The 14436-nt window shown below is 44.4% G+C and overlaps 1 protein-coding gene across 2 annotated transcripts in view; it reads left to right on the top strand.

Annotated features, from left to right (window-relative positions):
• Positions 1-14436, top strand: part of ABTB3 (ankyrin repeat and BTB domain containing 3) — a 325425-nt gene that overhangs the window by 243674 nt on the left and 67315 nt on the right. For both annotated transcript variants that reach the window (XM_050926302.1, XM_050926291.1), the window contains exon 4: positions 6288-6440. In XM_050926302.1, the coding sequence (XP_050782259.1) occupies positions 6288-6440 (153 nt within the window). The remainder of the gene's footprint in view (positions 1-6287; positions 6441-14436) is intronic.

Here is a 14436-nt window from a genome sequence, read left to right as displayed (position 1 = left end):
CAAGCACGCCGTCAGCTCTTCAGTTCTCCTGCCTCCTAGGCTTGCGGCGTCTAAGCTGATTGGCACCGCAAGCCTGGGAGGCGGGAGAAGTGAAGCAGCGACGGCGTGCTCGGGGTGGAGGCGGAGCAGGGGGTGCCTCAGGGTGGGGGGTGGAAAGCTGCCGCAGGGGGGGCGCCTCAGGGTGGAGGGGGGCGCCTCAGGGCGGGGGCTCGGAGATAGGGGAGGGCGTAAGGTGGAAATTTCACGTAGGGCATGAAACATCCTTGCACCGGCCTGGGAAGTTTAAAGGCCAAACCACAAGCACGCATGCTAATCAGCACCAGCTCTTACCACCACCGCTTGATCTTGAGGATGCAATCGCCTCAAAAACAAATAGTCCCTCATCTGGAGGGTGACAGATTCATTTTAAAAAAAAAATAAAAATGTCAAATCAGCAAATGACTGAATCATTTAGGAGGAGATTTTCAAAAGGGTCTGAAGGATTTAGGAGCATCATGCCCCATTGAAAGTCACTGGCACTTGGGCTCCTAAATCTTAGGCATTTTTGAAAACCTCTCCCTTAAAGAATATTAATGTCAAAGTTGTACAAAGAAAAGTCTTCAAAAGAAGAATAAATGGTATAATATTACTGAAAGCTGTGAATGTGAAAAAATGTTCCAAAGACTCAACGTCCTATTAAATCAGGTGTCCCAAGGTGGATACGGAGTAAGGTACTGTATGTAAAATGTAAAGTATTTGCCCAGTGGACACCTAACTTAGTCAGATGGGCTTTTTAACCCTGCTATGAAAAGGTAGTACAGTAACTCCTCACTTAACGTTGTAGGTATGTTCCCGAAAAATGCAACTTTAAGCGAATCCGGTTTCCCCATAAGAATAAATGTAAATGAAGGGGTTAGGTTCCAAGGACATTTTTTCACCAGACAAAAGACTAATATACATATTAATATATATGACTATACTAATGTATATAATGTATATAAGACTAATATACATATAGTGTGTGTATATATACACACACACACACACACACACAGAGTATAGTTTTAAACAAACAATTTAATACTGGTACACAGTAACAATGATTGTGAAGCTTGGTTGAGGTGGAAGAGTCAGAGGGTGGGATATTTCCCTTATTGCTAAATGATGAACTAGCAATTGGCTGAGACCTCAAGAGTTAACTCTCTCACTCAACAAGGTAGCAGGAATGGAGGGAGATATATGCATTTCCCCTTTAAATACATTGCCTTGTTAATTAGATCAGCTTGCTGAGACCACAGCTGCTGCAAGCTCCCTCTGCCTTGAGCCCTGGTTTATGTCCCCTGATCTATGGAAGATGGGTAAGTGAGGTGCAGGGGGGAGGGGGACACCCTGACATTAGCCCCCCTCTTCCTTCCTTCCCCCCTGAACAGCAAGCAGGAATCTCAGGGAGCAGCTCCAAGGCAGAGGGGAGGAGCAGCACATGGCAGTGAGGGGAGGGACAGGGCTGCCCAGAGGATTCAGGGGGCCTGGGGCAAAGCAATTTCGGGGGCCCCCTCTATTAAAAAAAATTGCAATACTATACAATATTATATTCTCGTGGGGGCCCCCGTGGGGCCTGGCGCAAATTGCCCCTCTTGCTCCCCCCCCACGGGCAGCCCTGGGAAAAATAAACCTTCTGCATCTCAGCACAAACCCAGTTTTGAGAAAACTTCTTTACGAGGTATCACTGGTTCTCAGCATCAGCTAGTGCTAAAAGACACTAAAGCTCATTAAAAGGGTTGGACAAATATTTTCCGTCAAAATTTTTTCTGGATCGAAAACTAGGGGGCGTTAAAAAGCAGAACAAAATCACGGACAATGTCTGCTTTCCTTCAAAATTTGTTGTGATTTTTTTAATTGAAAAGCTGAAATTAGTCTGCCAAAACCTGAATATGGTTTGGGGTTTCAGAAGTGTGTGGCCAAATATTTGCTGCTTGCTGTGTTTGATTGTTTAAAGAAACAATAAAAAAAATCTGCTTAAAAAAAATCCAAAGCTTTTGAACCACCTCAGCTTGTGACCAAACACCTGAGCCCATCCAGTCAGAGATTTTTCCAGGTTTCTAATACTCTGCTGGCTTTCTTGACTCTCATCTGTCTCCATAACTTTGGGTTCATTTAGATTAGAACATAAATACAGCCATACTGGGTCAAACCAAAGGTCCATCCAGCCCCGTATCCTGTCTACTGACAATGGCCAATGCCAAGTGCCCCAGAGGGAGTAAACCTAACCGGTAATGATCAAGTGATCTCTCTCCTGCCATTCATCTCCATCCTCTGACAAACAGAGGCTAGGGACACCATTCCTTAACCATCCTGGCTAATAGCCATTAATGGACATAACCTCCATGCATTTATCTGTTTCCTAGAGACTGGCTCCACGGGGTCCCTCACAAACTGGAGATGGTTACTGTGGGTTTGTCTTTAGTATAGCTTATGCACATACTCCACGAACTGAGCAATTGAGCTTGTTCCAGGATCTGGGATGAGCTTGTGTTGTGAAAACTGAAATGCTCAAAATAGCACGATGCATGTGAATGGACACAGGGTGCTAAAATTAAATTAATCCAGGGGTTCTCAAACTGGGGGTCAGGACCCCTCAGGGGGTCACAAGGTTATTACTGGGGGTCACGAGCTGTCAGCCTCTACCTCAAACCTTGCTTTGCCTCCAGCATTTATAATACTGTTAAATATATAAAAAAGTGTTTTAATTTATAGGGGGGGGTCGCACTCAGAGGTTTGCTATGTGAAAGAGTCACCAGTACAAAAGTTTGAGAACCACTGAATTAACCCCTCTCAAGCTTCAGGGAATGCAGGGGAGGGAGGTCTCCTTTGGTAGGGTTGGGAAGGATATTGCTCTTCTCATGTGATCCCTCCCCCAGTGGCTAATTTTAAATGAAGCTATCCTCCCCTGACATGAATCTCCCTATGGCACTGAAATTAAATATAGACTGTAAATTGGCATTTGAGAAGTGAAAGGGATGGTAGCCCTAATGGAAAAGCTAACAGCTTGGCTCTTCTGCAAGCCTCAAACTGCTGAATGAGCTTTAGGGTAGGGAAGGCTATGCCTCCCAAACAGCCTGGCCCTGACCCCTATCCGACACCTACCCACTTCCTGCCCCCCGACTGCCCACCCCCCTCAGAATCCCTGACCCATCCTGCTCCTTGTCCCCTCACTGTCCCCCAGAGACCTCATCCCCCACCACCCCTGGACCCCACCCTTGCTCCCTGTCCCCTAACTGCCCCAACCTCTATCCTCCCTCCTGCTGAGTCCTGACAGACCCCCAGAATGCCCACGATCCGACCGCCTCCCCCTGTTCCCTGTCCCCTGACTGCCCCCCAACCTCTGCCCCCTCCCTGTGCACTGACTGTCCCCAGGACTCCCTGCCCCTTAGCCAACCCCCCTGGCCCTGGCCCCTTACCCCCAGTTCCTCCCTCACCCAGAGCCTCAGCGCATCCAGGAGCTTCTCTCGACAGCTGTAGCGTGGCTCCGGTGGGGCCCCTGAGCTCTTCCCCACTCAGAGCCGCGTGGTCAGGGGGCGGGGCTGTGAGCTCCAGGCTGAGCTCAGCTCCCTCCGCTCGGCCTGGAGCTCGCAGCCCCGCCTCCTGACCACGCGGGTCTGAGTGGGGCGGAGCTTGCAGGACCCCCGCCGGAGCCACACTGCAGCGCTGTTCAGGGACGCTCCTAGATGCACTGAGGCTCCGGGAGAGGGACGGAGGCGGAGTTGGGTTGGGTGGGGTTGGAGAGGGAGCCTCAGTCATTCTTGTGAGGGCCCCGCAGAGCCCAGGGCCTGGGGCAAATTGCCCCACTTGCCCCCCTCAGGCGGCCCTGGTGAGGGACAGCTGCAATTGCTAGCCTGCTGGGCAACTGCTGCACAGGAAACTTAGGGAGTGGGGAGCTGGTAGGGGGGCTGCCAGTCCACCCTGGTTCCAAGCCCCCACCAGCTAGCTGCAACAGGTTGCTCTTCCTGCACACAGTAGACAAAGCAGGCGGCTGCCAAATGACGTTAAAAGGGAGCATTACACAACTGTAAACGAGCATGTTCCCTAATTGATCAGCAACAAAACAACGTTAACTGGGATGACTTTAAGTGGGGAGTTACTGTACAGAAGGAGGGGTAAGCAAGGAAAAAGAACACCAAATGAAAAGGGGTGAGTGAAAGAAGAAAGGAAGTCATGCAATTCTTGATTATTTCCTCAACCTACTTGTCCGTCCCTGGCCACCAGAAGTCTTGTTGCAGTTGTGTTTTGGTTAGACCTATCCATAAATGTCCTTCATGTGTCAAGTGAATCAGTTGTTCTCTCAGGATATGTCTACATTACCCACCAGATTGGTGGGCAGCCTAGATGCAACAGATTGACTCCTGAGCGCTCTCCCATCGACTCCTGTACTCCACTGTCGCAAAAGGCGCAGACAGAGTCAATGGGGGACTGGCAGCAGTCGACTCACCGCAGTGAAGACACTGCGGTTAGTAGGTCTAAAGTATATCAACTTCAGCTACATTGTTCACGTAGCTGAAGTTGCATGACTTAGATCAATCAATCTCCACCCCACTCCAGTGTAGACCAGGCCTAAGAAGTGTAGGCACAAAACAGTGAGTTCTCAAAATCCGTTCCTTTACAAGGGACAATTCACATGATGTACATCTAAATGGTTGCAAATGTGCTGGTGTCATTGTCTTGTAGGGCCATCCATTGACTACACAAGTCTTTAGGTCCTAAGTACCTTGTCTTCTCTCGTGGCTGTTTTCCACTCTGAGGTTGTGCTGACTCTTATAGTGATAATTGAGAATATATAGCAATAGGAATTGCACGATGGCCTAATCTCGTTCCTGCCTCTCCAGGTATTAGGAGAAGTGTGAGACAAGGGAGACTGCTTAAAAGATTGGAAGACTGTTACCAGACTCAAGTGACAGTTGGAAGTGATGGTTTAAAGTCTTATGATGGTGATTCTAAAGGGGAAGGGTGTGATGTATGTAGCTAGGTGCAGATAATGAACCCAATTTGTAAGTTTGTTGCCAAGTAATTTCTGTAATTTTGAGTCCAATAACTACAGTTCCCAGGAGGCACTAGCGGAGGTAGAGGGAAAGGAGGAGAAGGAATGGAAGAATCATCTCTGTGAAAGAGTGAGGGGAATAAACCTTACCTTTGCTATTACTAAACTTCTTGAGTTTTCCTCAAATTGGTTTAGGTATTAAAGCACGGTCAACTCCTGGTAGAACAGCGGGCGGAATACAGTTTCTGGAAATGGGAGTTGCACATGTTTTGTGCCTGTCTACACTAGTGCTCAAACCATGTTCAAATGTGGCTGGAGTGAGAGGACCAGAGGGGTACTGTGTTTGACACCAGTGGTTAACTATTCCTAGCAGACACACAGCCGTGTTATGTAATAGTTTTATAATAGTAAAAAGAAAATCCACGTCCTCACTGGTGTTAGGCCCAATTTAGATTGTAATGTCCATGTTGCTTTAGTAGAGGTGGTGAGAAACTGAAAAGCTGAATGAAAACAACAGGTTACAGGAGGGACTTGGGCCAAATGGCAACTGACTTTTGAGCGTATGATTTTAAAAAAAAACATATGACACAGTAGCAGGTAATTTCCCCCAATTTTCATGCCCTGTATTTATAATAGTTTTAATTTGAACAGTAGTAGACTTTTAAAAATATGATCTGTGAAGCAGCCCTCAGATACCTCAAAAATGCGGTAGCGTCAGTGGTACTCAGCCTTCAACAATGTACAAGCCATGTCATCACTGAGCTGCAGAGAGCCACAAAATAATAATCTGGTGAGATTCTGACATTGCATCAGTCTGAGACAATGCGGTATTTGGAAACTTCCTCGCACATCAACTACCTTCTCTCCTCTTCCTTTGACTGCTGGGTTGGGTGGAAGGGTTCTCCCTCTCCCTCCCTCAGCTGGTGGCAGGGTAGGAAGGAAGCTCTGACTGACAGGCATGTATCAGCCAAAAGAGGTGTGTTCCTGTGAGTGGGGTTCTGCTTGCTTTTCCTGAGACCCAGTTTGAAGCATGTGGATTCCCAGGCAAATGTGTGGACCTCAAAGCAACCACTTACAGAGCCATAAAGATAAGAAGTTCATGAGCTATGATTTGCATTTCATGGGCAAAAAACACGCAGCCCGCCCTTTCCTGGAAATGGTGCAAGTCAGCTGCATGGGTTAGACCTGCCTGCAGTTTGCTAAGCTAGTTTGATCACTCTCTAATTTTGATGTTTAAAGATTAATAGCACTCGCTGTCCTGTTTTGCTCTTTCTAGGCCATTCATAGTGTTGCCACCCCTGATGGAATGGATAAGGGTTGCTTTGGCTCATGCAGGGCACCGTCGCAGTTTCTCTGTGGACAGTGATGATGTACGGCAAGCAGCAAGGCTCTTACTACCTGGAGTTGACTGTGAACCTCGACAGTTAAAGTAAGTCCATGCAAAGAAATAATTATTTGAAAAACCTGTAGCTCTTTCATAGTAACAGTGATTTAACAGGCAGAGTAAGGGCTTTGTTATGTCCTCAGATGTGCAGAATGCTCATTCTTGTTACTGTATACCTTGTAAAATCAGCTACTGTATTCGTTCACATGCCTGTACTAGCCAGTTTCGCAGGCTGCATGGTAATGTGCCTGCATACCTAACAACTGGATCAAGCTCTGAATCTGTTCCTTCAGTCTTGGTTTGTCCTTTACCATTACGTTCTGCTTTATAATGAAAGACTGAAGTCTTCAGCTAATTGTGTCTGTTTCATTGTGTTGCTGGTACAAAATACTGAGATGTAATGTATAGGGCTGAATATATTATACTGTTTTCTGCAATAGTGGTTTATACAGCACATTTACAGATAAAACCAGGTCTTGTAATAAAATTACATTTTTGATCCTGAAATCAATTTAATTGAAAGATGTTGCAGGTCTGAATAATTCAATAATTATTTTTAAATATGTGAGATGTGACCTTCTAATGAGGCCCTAAAGTATATGTTTTCAGTATATGTTTTTAATGCGCTGCCTTTTCTTACTCATATATGCATGTATAAAACAGCTTCCTAGTGCATACTTGATTCTGGGTTATATTTATTTTAGATGTTTATATGAAAAGCTCTAATGAATGTGTCAAAAGCAGAACTATTCATCAAAGTTGTTTAATAGCTGCAACACACAATATCATCAGACACTACCTTAGAGTCTAGTGAATTCAAACCCAAGCTCATATTTTTCAGAATCCTGTCACTCATACTCATACTCAGGTGATATATATATGCTTTCTTGCAACACAGAAGCATGGAAATTATATACATGAGTAGGTATGACAACCTGCATCATAACAGATGTATTTTTTGACTCTGGTTTTCCAATGCTCTTTCACTAAATATATTTTATTTTGCGACTGGAATAATGCTTTCTTGGTTGAATATTTTATTAAATATGTTGAATTTAAAAGCTAAATCTTGAGGTTCATATTTCAAATACTGACTGTAACTGTTTCATATGAAGCTAAGTATCCTGGGCCTGATTGTCAGTAGGACTTAACATTTCACTGTTTCAGCTGAAGTCTATGAGGTCTGCAGTACTCAGCTTCTTTGATAATGAAGCTCTTAATTTTAAAAAGGCACAACTAAAAAAACCTTTCCAATTGAACTAGTTGATACAATTGTAGAAAAGTCAATACTATTTCTTCTAGCCCCTTGAAAGAACAAAAATCATGTTTTGATATGATAAGAATATACAGTTTTTCTGTAGTTAGCTTGTGTATAGAAAAACATTGACTGTTTTACCCATTCTGCCATTTTAACAAAAGTTAAAGTTTCAAAACCAGGTTATATTAGAGTGAATTGTAGTTATGTCCCAGATAATCGACTGATTATTGAGAAGAAATCAGTGCTCAGCTAAAGCAGCCATCTAGAATTCAGTTTATAAAGAAAAATAAACTGTAGCACTTTTCAGCTGTCTTACAGGCTGGAATGAGAATGGAAAGTATGATCTAGAATTAATGAGGGTTTGCTTTCCATTCCCATTTCCCAAAACTAAGGTCACTGCATACTGCTCTGCCAGTGGAAAGGGGCCTTCAAGTGAGTGTTAATGTGACATTTAAAGGCTCTTTACACTGTCACAGTGGTGGAGAGTGTGCTTGCTGTAACTGAGGCCTTGGCTACGCTGGCGCTTTACAGCGCGGCAACTTTCTCGCTCAGGGCTGTGAAAAAACACACCTCTGAGCAGAGCAAGTTACAGCGCTGCAAAGCGCCAGTGTAAACAGTGCCCCAGCACTGGGAGCGCAGCTCCCAGTGCCGCAAGCTAATCCCCACGGGGAGGTGGAGTACCTGCAGCGCTGGGAGAGCTCTCTTCCAGCACTGGCTCTGCGACCACACTGACACTTCAAAGCGCTGCCACGGGAGCGCTGTACAACTGCAAGTGTAGCCAAACCCTGAGAATCAGGCGCTGTGTGTCTGTAATATTGAGATCAAAGGAAAGGCTGCTACTTGTTGGAAAGCATCATGACATTAATTTGAAATCTTGCTACTTGTAATGTTTTATTTCTGCTCAGTACAGACTCTCAGCACTCCTCATTTCCACCAGTCGATGTACCAGCCTCTCATTTCTCCCCAGTGAGCAGCAACAGCCTTGCATCTCCCCAATACTCATCAAGCATCAATTCTATAGTTGCCAAGGCTTTGAAATATTTTCATGAGGCGAGTCTTCAAATAAACTAAGGGACTGAGGACAGCTGGAGGATTTTCTGTGTAGTCTTAGACATTTTAGATGATTTTTTATAAAAAATATCCTAACTACTGGGACCCTTAAGCCTGGAAATGTTATCGGTTTTTTCTTAGGGATCTTTTCTCTTACTGGTCCAGATGGCAAAAACCAAAAAGACACCACCATTCCCCAAAAAGCAAAAAGAACCAAAACTAAATAATACATCATATGCTACATTCTCTGTCCTGTGTCTGCCATTGTGACATTGCATTATTCCTCTAGGTTGATTCATGGCCTATTGTTAAAAATGTAAAACAAAATCTTCTTCCACACTGCAATACATTTTCTAGAAAAGAAGTTTGGAAGAATCTCAAAAGACATGGAGTTCAGGATCAGTTCAGATAAAAAATCGACTGTTCAGTGTCCTATCTGAACCTCCAGCGAAGAGATCTCCTACCATATTTTTGTGACACTTCCCAGCTCAATCACACACACCTATGGTTAGGCACCTAGTATGTGGGTTTGTAAATCATCTCAGCCTTATTTCTCTCCTTCCTCCCACTATCTCCCTTTCTTCCTCCTCCCACTATCTCCCTTCTAGCACCCCTTCTCACTCTACTGTGATCTTCTGCACAGAGCAGGGGAACCAACAGGGAGGCAATGAAATCTATCAAGGAGTGAGTAAGATGACTGCCTGCCTGGTAGCTAGGCAGGGCCAGCAATAGGCACTAGTGAAGGAAGCAGGTGCCTGAGGCGGCCAATAGGAAGGGGCGGCACATCTGGGTCTTCGGCAAAACTTCAGCGGCTGTTCCAGTGCTCTGCTTTAGAAGTAGGTGGCAATTCGGCAGAAGATCCTTCACTGTGTCTCTTCGGTGGCACTTTGGGGGAGCTCAGTTGGTTGGGTTTTTTTAGCCACTTGGGGTGGCAAAAGAGCTGGAGCCGGCCTTGTAGCTAGGAGATACATCTGCAGCCATAACTGTAATCTTGATGGTCAAGGAAAATCCTGCTGCTCTATGGGACATAGGGAAAAAGTTAGGGTCTGCTTTAGCAAATAAGAATTGCGGATAAGTATTATCTCATCCCTCACCAACCCAAATTCCAATATCTCCAGTAACATCTGATTCCTTTCTTCAGCATTTTCAGATGTCCCCTGCAGATCTGTTTTCCATCCTCAACCCGTGGCCTGTCCAGTTGTCACTCAACAGATCATACTCCCAATCTTTAATACAGGGTTCAAGACCATTATTTCTCCTGCCCCAACAAGAGCAGTAGAAAAAAGTGGATGGAAAAGTAGTCAGGACATATTGAGGGGAGCAATTCTTCTGACCTACTCTCCCATCTGGGAAAAGATCAGGGCAGGTGATCTGAGTCAGAGAGTGATGAGCAGCCTGAGGACCTACTGTGCTGAGAGTTAAAGGATAATGTGATATACTGGTTTATTCATCTCATACACAGTGATGGCAAGTGTCATATCTGCATCAAGTATCATCTGCAGCTTCCCATATGGAGACCTGAAGGGGTCAGTTTTATCATTTTCCAATGCGTATGTGAAGCCAGTCAGAGCATTAATATGATAACATGGTCTGAAGAATCAATATTCTGGTGATATCAAGTTCTATATCCCTGCCCTTTCCTACTAAGGCAATTCTATCTTGATATTTTCTCACTATTTTGGGGCTAGATTCACTCCTTTGGTTCTGCTAGCTCAGTGGCTCTCAACCTTTGCAGACTACTGTACCCCTTTCAGGAATCTGATTTGTCTTGCATACCTCCAAGTTTCACCTCACTTAAAAACTACTTGCTTACAAAATCAGACATAAAAATACAGAAGTGTCACAGCCACTGTTACTGAAAAATTGCTCGCTTCCTAATTTTTACCATATAACTATAAAATAAATTGATTGGAATATAAGTATTGTACTTACACATCAGTGTACTGTATAGTATATAGAGCAGTATAAACAAGTCAAATTTAATTTGTACTGGCTTGGCTAGTGCTTTTTATGTAGCCTGTTGTAAAACTTGGCAAATATATAGATGAGTTCGTGTATCCCCTGGAAAACCTCTGCGTACTCCCAGGGAGTTGAGAACCACTGTGCTAGCTGATCTCAGGTTTCAGGCTCCTGGTAGTAATATGTTCACATGGCACTGGAGTATGGTAGCACAAGCCTTCTGCAACCCAGTTCCAATGGGAATCCCAGAGCAGGCTGCCGTAGCCCACAGTGAGCAGGGCTGGCTAGCAGATGCACTAATTCGGAAGTCTGGTGACCCTCTACTAGCAGGGTTGCTCTAGAGCTGCAGTTATAAAATAAAGCTGCTTCCCCCTGTAAGGGAAAGATGAGCTCTGGTATCTCTGCCTTTCTTCCTCTGTGGGTTAATGCCTCAACCACCACAGTAAGGTCTTGGATTCATTTGTTCCGTATCTTGGTGCAGTCCAGCTAGTCCCTTCCATATTTCTGATGTGGGGCCCCCATGCAGGATTCCATGTTCAGCCATATCAAATGCTGCGCAGTGGTCAAGTGATACCAGTACAGATATATGGCCTTGTCCATCATTGCCACCAGCGCTCCCTCTGTTCCGTGTCCTGGTATGAATCCTGACTGAGAATGGTCCAGGACACTAGATGAAATTGGCGACAAATCTTTGTGAACTTCCCAGTTAGCTTGCTCAGCAAAGGGAGATTAGACAGGAGGCAGTAATTAGCTAAATCAGTTGCCTCAAGAGATGGTTCCTTAAATACTAACTGGAATTAAGTAGTGTTTAGTGGTGGGACAGGCTCCAGCCAGGTCAACAAAATTCTGAAAGTAGGAGTCGTTTCTGAGCAGGAGATGAACATGGTTTGACGATGGTCGGGAGTGGCTTCTCTCACCTCTGAGATATTCAATATTGGTGACTTTTTCTCCTGACCTCGCCGCAGTGATCCATTCCTCATGGATGATGCTTAGTTAGGATTATTGTAATGTGCTTTATTTATAGCTGCCTTTGGAAACAGTTCACACATTGTAGCTAGGGCAGACTGCTCCAGTGTAACTCCTCAGGGATTGTTTTGGTGCCCAAGGGCAGATGAGACCCTACCTTCACTGTCTGCCTCCTATCCAAAAAGCATTGCTGCCAAGATTGTGCAGCCAATGAGCCCTGTCATGGACGTTACTGTCTGTCTCATGGTGTAATCTCAAGAAGATGAGAGAGGGGGCCCACTATCTCAAGGGCCCATAGCTCTGCAGTCTTGCTAACTCCTGTGATTTTATCACCAGGTTTGCAATATTTAGCGGGTGGTTTTTTTGTAAACCCCAGTTCCAGGAGTCATGTGATTATGTTAAAATCTCAATTTGCATTTTTGAGGAGTGTTAAGTTTCTAACCATCATGGTTCTGGATTAAAACTGGAAAAAGTGACCTCTAAAGGCTCAAAAGCCAGAAAGGAAATACAAAGAATCCTATTAATTTATTTTAAAAATCTCATCATTTTCAAGCCAATCTCATGATTTTAGGGAGCTGACTCATGATTGTTGAATGCATGGGGTTGGTGACGTTGACTCTAAAATGCTCTTTTCCTCTCAAGAGCACATCTTTGTCATGCTAGGCAAAGCTCAAGATGTTTTGTTTTCTTTTTACCTTTATGTTACTTGAGAGGTTTCATTTATTTTAATAACAGATGATGCCATTTCCAGTTTTAAGTGGGGGGAAGACCTCTAGTGGTAATTAATATGATAGCACTTACACTGCAGTCACATCACATCTTTCTTTATATGGCAGTGGCTAATGTGATGCACCTCCTAAATGTCAGCCCAGACACAAAAATGGGGCCATATTACACTCTTTGACCTTGTGTACACACAGGATAGGGTGAAGTGGAGTTGATTAATTTGCACTGAGTTTTTTGGCACACTCACTGGTATGTACTAAATAGTATGCAATGATTGCATACAGGCTAAAAGCAACAAAGAGTCCTATTTCAGAATAGCAGCCATGTTAGTCCATCTGAAAAAAGAACAGGAGTACTTGTGGCACCTTAGAGACTAACAAATTTATTTGAGCATAAGCTTTCGTGGGCTACAGCTCACTTCTTTGGATGCATATAGTGGAAAATACAGTAGGAAGATATATGTATACACACACACAGAGAACATGAAACAATGGGTGTTACTATACACACTATAAGGAGAATGATCGTTAAGGTGATCTATTATCAGCAGGAGAGAAAAAGAACTGTTTGTAGTGGTAATGAAAATGGCCCATTTCCAGCAATTGACAAGGAGATGTAAGGAACTGTAGTGTGTATGGGGAGTGGGGGTGGAGATAAGCATGGGGAAATAGTTTCACTTTGTGTAATGACCCATCCACTCCCAGTCTTTATTCAGGCCTAGTTTTATGGTGTCCAATTTGTAAATTAATTCCAATTCAGCAGTCTCTCGTTGAAGTCTGTTTTTGAAGGTTTTTTGTTGTAATATTGCGACTTTTAGGTCTGTAATCAAGTGGCCAGGGAGACTGAAGTGTTCTCCAACTGGTTTTTGAGTGTTATAATTCTTGATGTCTGATTTGTGTCCATTTGTTCTTTTATGTAGAGACTGTCCGGTTTGGCCAATGTACATGGCAGAGGGGCATTGCTGGCACATGATGGCATATATCACGTTGTTAGATGTGCAGGTGAATGAGCCCCTGATGGCATGGCTGATGTGATTAGGTCCTATGATGGTGTCCCCTGAAAAGATATGTGGACAGAGTTGGCAACGGGCTTTGTTGCAAGGATAGGTTCCTGGGTTAGTGTTTTTGTTGAGTTGTGTGTGGTTGCTGGTGAGTATTTGCTTCAGGTTGGGAGGCTGTCTGTAAGCAAGGACTGGCCTGTCTCCCATGATCTGTGAGAGTGATGGATCGTCCTTCAGGATAGGTTGTAGATCCTTGATGATGTGCTGAAGAGGTTTTAGTTGGGGGCTGAAGGTGATGGCTAGTGGCGTTCTGTTACTTTCTTTGTTGGGTCTGTCTTGTAGTAGGTGACTTGTCAGTACCCTTCTGGCTCTATCTGTTTGTTTCTTCACTTCACCAGGTGGGTATTGCAGTTTTAAGAATGCTTGATAGAGATTCTGTAGGTGTTTGTCTCTGTCTGAGGGATTGGAGCAAATGTGCTTGTATCTTAGGGCTTGGCTGTAGACAATGGATCGTGTGATGTGGTCTGGATGAAAGCTGGAGGCATGTAGATAAGTATAGTGGTCAGTAGGTTTCCGGTATAGGGTGGTGTTTGTGTGACCATGGCTTATTAGCACTGTAGTGTCTAAGAAGTGGATGTCTTGTGTGGACTGGTCCAGGCTGAGGTTGATGGTAGGGTGGAAGTCATTGAAATCTTAGTGTAATTCCTCAAGAGCCTCCTTCCCATGGGTCCAGATGATGAAGATGTTATCAGTGTAGCACAAGTAGAGTAGGGGCATAAGGGGATGAGCCCTGAGGAAGCATTGTTCTAACTCTGTTTGTGCTACATTAGTCTCTAAGGTGCCACAGGGACTCCTCGTTTTTGCTGATACAGACTAACATGGCTACCACTCTGAAATCTGAAGTAGTTGAAATCTTTTCTTGAGTGTAGCGATGGGAAATGACACTTCTGCCTTCAGACCCCTCACAGGTGGAGTTTTCTGACTTCAGGTCTCTCCTTGATCCTATTAAATATTTATATGCAGCCACTGGAAGAAATGATGAAGCTTCTTGAGCTCAAGTGTCAACAATATACAGATAACAC

Source organism: Gopherus flavomarginatus, chromosome 1 (genome assembly GCF_025201925.1).
Source record: "Gopherus flavomarginatus isolate rGopFla2 chromosome 1, rGopFla2.mat.asm, whole genome shotgun sequence".
NCBI classification, from domain to species: Eukaryota; Metazoa; Chordata; order Testudines; family Testudinidae; genus Gopherus; species Gopherus flavomarginatus.
The sequence above is the reverse complement of the archived record's forward strand: the minus strand, read 5'-3'. Positions and strand labels throughout refer to the sequence as shown.